This window comes from Nematolebias whitei, chromosome 5, assembly GCF_014905685.2.
Source record: "Nematolebias whitei isolate Nwh7 chromosome 5, NemWhi1, whole genome shotgun sequence".
Classification (NCBI taxonomy): Eukaryota; Metazoa; Chordata; class Actinopteri; order Cyprinodontiformes; family Rivulidae; genus Nematolebias; species Nematolebias whitei.
The window spans coordinates 19690995-19696335 of NC_056502.1; the positions used below are offsets into that span (position 1 = coordinate 19690995).

Consider the following 5341-nt stretch of genomic DNA (forward strand, 5'->3'; position numbering starts at 1 on the left):
ACATATGTATATATATATATATATATATATATATATACATACATACATATATGTGTGTATATATATATGTATGTATATATACACACATGCATGTGTGTGCTATGTGTGTTGTGTGTTATACTCTTACCTGCTGTGAGAAGACGGTAAATGTGCACAGTCTTTTTCTGTCCATCTCTCCAGACTCGAGCCATGGCCTAGAGACAGTCGCAGTAAAAAAAAAAAAGTTATCATAAATGACATGGAAGGAGTGCCATCTGGTGGATATGAATGTGAAAACACAAGGATGCTCAGTTTACACGAACAACAAGTAGTTTTTAGTCTGGGGGAAAAAAAAGATTCAATGCTCCATTATTATCAAACTTCGATCAGCAACCCTTGGGATGCATGCACACCAAGTCTAGAAATCTTACACTTATTAAACAGGTAAATTATCTGAAAGGGAGCTCACCAGCCAGGACTTGGTGGTTGAGGCTTGGCTCCTGAGGCTTGGTCAGGCCAAGCCCCACAAAAAATGACAGGAAGCCACCGCCTTGTGGGCCCACCATCTGTGGGGAGGTCTGTCAAGGTCGGGCGCTATGTATGCAGGGCGGCAGGCAAGGGAGGGTCCCTGACCATACCGATTTCCTGGTGGTATAGATTAGCTCTAGGGATGTGGAATGTTACCTCACTGGCAGGTAAGGAGTCAGAGCATGTGTGTGAGGTTGAGTGGTATCAACTAGATATATTTGGGCTTACCTCTACGCACAGCTTGGGCTCTGGAACCCAACTCATGGAGTGTGTGGGGTTATTTACAAGCCCCCGGCTGAATGCCGTTGTTTTGGAGTGTTGGGAGTTTTCCCTGGTGAGTGAGAGGGTTGCTTATCTGTGGCTTTGGGCTGCAGGAAGGAAGGTTCTGTCTGTTGTTTACGCTAATGCACCAAACATCAGTTCAGATTACTGGGCCTTTTAGGAGTCTCTGGAAGGTGTCCTGGATGGAGTATCATTTGGGGATTCTCTCATTCTACTGGGTGTCTTCAATGCCCAAGTGGACAACAACAGAATCATTTCGAAGGTGGTGATTAGGAGGCACAGCCTCCCTGATCTGAACCGGAATAGTATTAATCTATTGGACTTCTGTACAAGACATGGATTGTGCATAACGAACACCATGTTTGAGCACAGAGTGGTTCATAAGTGTACTTTGTACCAGGCCACCTTAGGCCGAAGTTCGATGATAGATTATGCAATTGTCGGACTTGCGGACCTATGTCTTGAACACTCGGGTGAAGAAATGGGCAGAGCTGTCAACTGATTACCATCTGGAGGTGAGTTGAATACGGTGACGAGGGAAGCTGCTGGACAGATCTGTTAAACCCAAATGCAGCGTGAGGGTGAATTTGGAATGTCTGGTTCATGCAACCTTCAACTCACACCTCTGGGAAAGATTTTCACATGTTCCGTGTGAGGTCGGGGACATGGAATCTGAATGGGCCATGTTCAGGACCTCTATTGCAGATGTGGCTTCCAGGAGCTGTGGCCTAAAGGTCATTGGTGCATGTTGCGGCAGCAACCACAGGATCCACTGGTGGACACCAGCAGTGATAGAGGCTGTCAAGCTGAAGGGGGAGGCCTCCGGGACTTGGTTGTCCTGGTGGACTCCTAAAGCAGCTGACTGGTACAAGTGGCCAGAAGGACTGTGGCTTTGGGGGTTGATGATGCAAAAACTCGGGCATGGGAGGAATTTGGGGTGGCCAGGGAGAAGGATTTTTGAATGGCTTTGAAGAGGTTCTGACAAATTGTTATGCAACTCAGAAAATGAAAGAGGGCCCTACACCAAGCTGTGCTTGGATTGGGGGAAACTGTTGAACCGGACTGAGGATACTGTTGAGCAGTGGAAGGAGCATTTTGAGGATCTCCTAAATCCACCCACAGTGTCCACCTTTGAGGAGGCAGAGTCTGAGGACTTGGAGGAAAATGAGTTCATTACCAGAGACCACTGAGCTAACCAAATAGCTCCTGGAAGGTGGAATGTCACCTCTGGGTTGGGGGGGAGACTTTGTATCTGGGCATCTTGTTCATGAGTGATGGTAGGATGGAGGGGAAGATGGATCCAGATTAGGACCTCGTCCTCAGAAATGAGGGCATTGCTTCAATCAGTCGTGGTGAAGAAAGAGCTAAGTCGAAAGTAAAAGCTCTCAATTTACTTGTCTATCTAACCAGCACCTTTGGTCATGAGGTTTGGATCATGACCAACAGAACGAGACCCAGGATACAAGCAGCCAAAATGGGCTTTCTTCACAGAGTGGTGGAGCTCAGCCTTAGAGAGAGGGTGAGGAGCTCCGTTATCCGGAAGAAGCTTGGAAATGAACTGCTGCTTCTCTGCATCCAAGTCAGATGAAGTGGTTCAGGCATCTAAATTAGGATGCCTCCTGGACGCCTCCCTTTAGAGGTTTTCCGGGCTGGTAAGAGGTCACATGGAAGACCCAGAAGTTGCTAGAGGGATTGTGTATCTTCTCTGGCCTGGGAATGCTCCGGGGTCCCCGAGAACGAGAAGGACTATTGACTATGGTGACATTATTTACATGAACGCTCCTGCAAGAACCCTGCAGTTGTTGGATGCTGTCTATCATGGTGCGCTAAGATTCATAACTGGTTGTAACTACCATACCCCCATTGCACCCTGTATTCATTGGTCAACTGGTCGTCATTAACTTGATACAGACTCTCACTCTGGTATATTTTCATTTTTAAATCACTCCTTGGTTTGCTGCCTTCACATATCTCCTCTTACATGTCACGTCATCAGTGCAGCTACAGCGTGCGCTCTCAAGACATCATTATTACATCATTATCTGAAGTGTCCCCTTAGTGTGGACTGAATTTGGCAAAAGGGCCTTCTCCTACTCCGCTCCTTTAACCTGGAACACCTTGCAAAAAGATCTGAAGCTCTCGACCTTGACCTCTCTAAGGGACTTTAAACATCTGTTAAGTTCAATACAAAAATCACTGCAGACATGCTCCTGTTTTTAGTATTTTACGGTTTCATAATGTAGCTGGTTTTTATTTTGTTTTATATCACTACTTTTACTTTTCATTTTATATGCTTTTTATGACTGTTTATTGTTGTGTGTACCTCAACTGTATTTTTTTTTTGTTTAAAACAGGTCTCTTGTAAATGAGTCCTCGTGACTCACTGAGACTAACCTGTATAAATAAAGGTTGAATGAAAAAGGAAACCGTCGCTGGGGAGAGGCATGTCTGCGTTTCTCTCCTAAACCTGCCTTCACGACCCGACTAAAGATAAGCGGTAGAAGATGGAGTCAGCTGAGGTGAGCAGGATCTTTATATTTAGATGTAATGTTTTTTTATTCCAGATGACAAATGTAAAATCAGTTTTCAGAAACCAAAACAGAACTAGTTTGAATATTTTTGTCGTTTAACAAGAAGATGTGGGCTGGAAGGAGAAATGGATGAAAAAAGTTGACAGTTGACATTTTCCCGAGTGTGTAAGAGAGCATCACCTGAATGTCATTTGCAGGGTTCCAGTCGATGTCGTACAACACCAGATGAGAAGCTCCGATCAGGTTAAGTCCCACGCCGCCTGCTTTGGAGCTCAGCAGAAACAGAAAGTTCTGAGAATAAGGACTGTTGAAAGAGTCGACCAGACGCTGTCGCTGGCTAGTGGGGGTGTGTCCATCTAATCGGCAGAAGGTGTAGCTCATGTGTACGCACAGGTCCTGAAGCAGGTCGAGTGTCTGAGTGTAGTTTGACACCAGGACCACCCTTCAGGGGCGCAAAAAAAGTGAAGACTTTCAGAAAATAAACAAAACTGCATTTATGCCGATGCAGACTTCTGACAGCCACACAACACACACCTGTCTGAAGGGCTGAGCTGCCTGATGGAGCTCAGCAGGTCTGAAAGAACCATCAGTTTTCCAGAGTCAGCACTGTTGAATCCTGCTGAAGAATAGGATTCTGGGAAAAGATCTGCAAGGCCCTCGTATAAAGAGCTTTCCAGAGACCCGCGGTCTGTTCTCTCCTGCAAACAATAACACAAGATTAGACCAAACTTAAAAACATGCACATTAACGCAAGGTTTGATGTTAAATTAAAAAAGCCTACATAATGCAGCTACTAGATATAGCCTAATAATAATCTTTACTGAGATGCAAGTGTTTCTGTAAACATCACCTTGAGAGTGACGTGGAGCAAACCAGGATGGTTGCAGAGTTTCTTCAGGGCAGTGATACAGGCCAGGTGTGTGTTGGTTTGACTGTAGCCCTGGAGACAGGCTCTAAAGACACGGTGGCTGAGGAGGTGTTTGTACAGCTGATGCTGCAGAGGGGACAGCTCGCAGAACAAGGTCCAGTCAAGACGGGGAGGCAGGTAGCGGTTGATGATCTCCTGTGTCCTCCTCAGGATGAACATGCTGGTGAGACGGGAGAGTTCAGCTGCTCGTTCTTCTCCCAAAACTCTCTCCTCCTTTAGGCAGAGGCAAACATGAAAGACAAAATGTATGCGAATGATTAGAAGGTGACTACAAGGGAACAAGAATGAAAAACTGGATAGCGTTACCTCTGTGGACGATGGCTGCCTGGACCTCAGAATTGGTTCCTCATATACTTTTCTATACGCAGTTGAGGAGCCAAGAATTCCCGGGTTAACAAACTCTATAATAGCGTAGAACTCCTGCAGGTCGTTTTGCACTGGTGTCCCTTAAAATAAGAAACAAAACTTATTGATGTCAGTCGTTTCCTTCAGAAAGTCCTGGAAATATTTTCTGTTTTGGTCAACCACAGGCAGGCGTGTACCTGAGAGTATGACTCTGCGACTACAGCTGAGGCTGCTGAGGGCAGAAGATGTTTTAATGCTGCTGTTCTTTAATCTGTGGCCCTCATCGCAAATTATGAGACCAAACTCCACTTTCTGTATCTGAAAATAAAAACAAAACATGTTTGTTCTATGTCGTATAAGCTTCGCCCTTTAAGGCCTTCGCTTTAGTGGGTTTATCCCGTTATGCAGAGCATAAGCACTGAAAAAAAAATTAGTCCACGCCCACCTGCTGTGTGGGCCCCACCCGGTCCGTATAAATTACGTTAAGAGCGGGAAATCGGCTCCCATTTTTTCTTCAGCGAGCTAATATAGCACTGTCAGAAGAACAAAGAAGATAAATTGTGTAAATGACCAACCTTTGCGAAAGATGCTTGGCCCGGCAGTCGACCTCCGGTCGTCCGGTGAGTTCTCCTCCCCGAGGAGAAGATGACAGCAGTCTTATTCCAAGGTAAGCGTCGTGGAACATTTCCCAGTGACAGGTCACTACACGCTGGACAACGCCATCTTGTGTTTTTCCTCTTATCGCCGA

At 45.7% G+C, this 5341-nt stretch overlaps 1 protein-coding gene across 1 annotated transcript in view; it reads right to left on the bottom strand.

The window, feature by feature from the left end:
- The window catches only part of LOC119409750 (DNA repair and recombination protein RAD54B-like), a 5267-nt gene extending 315 nt beyond the window's left edge, over positions 1-4952 (bottom strand). Inside the window, exons 1-6 of the mRNA XM_037676649.1 lie at positions 4791-4952; positions 4555-4694; positions 4171-4461; positions 3855-4018; positions 3501-3762; positions 128-194 (exon numbers count right to left, since the gene is read on the bottom strand). Of these exons, the coding sequence (XP_037532577.1) occupies positions 128-194; positions 3501-3762; positions 3855-4018; positions 4171-4461; positions 4555-4694; positions 4791-4932 (1066 nt within the window). The 5' untranslated portion in view covers positions 4933-4952. The remainder of the gene's footprint in view (positions 1-127; positions 195-3500; positions 3763-3854; positions 4019-4170; positions 4462-4554; positions 4695-4790) is intronic.
- Positions 4953-5341: the final 389 nt, after the last annotated feature.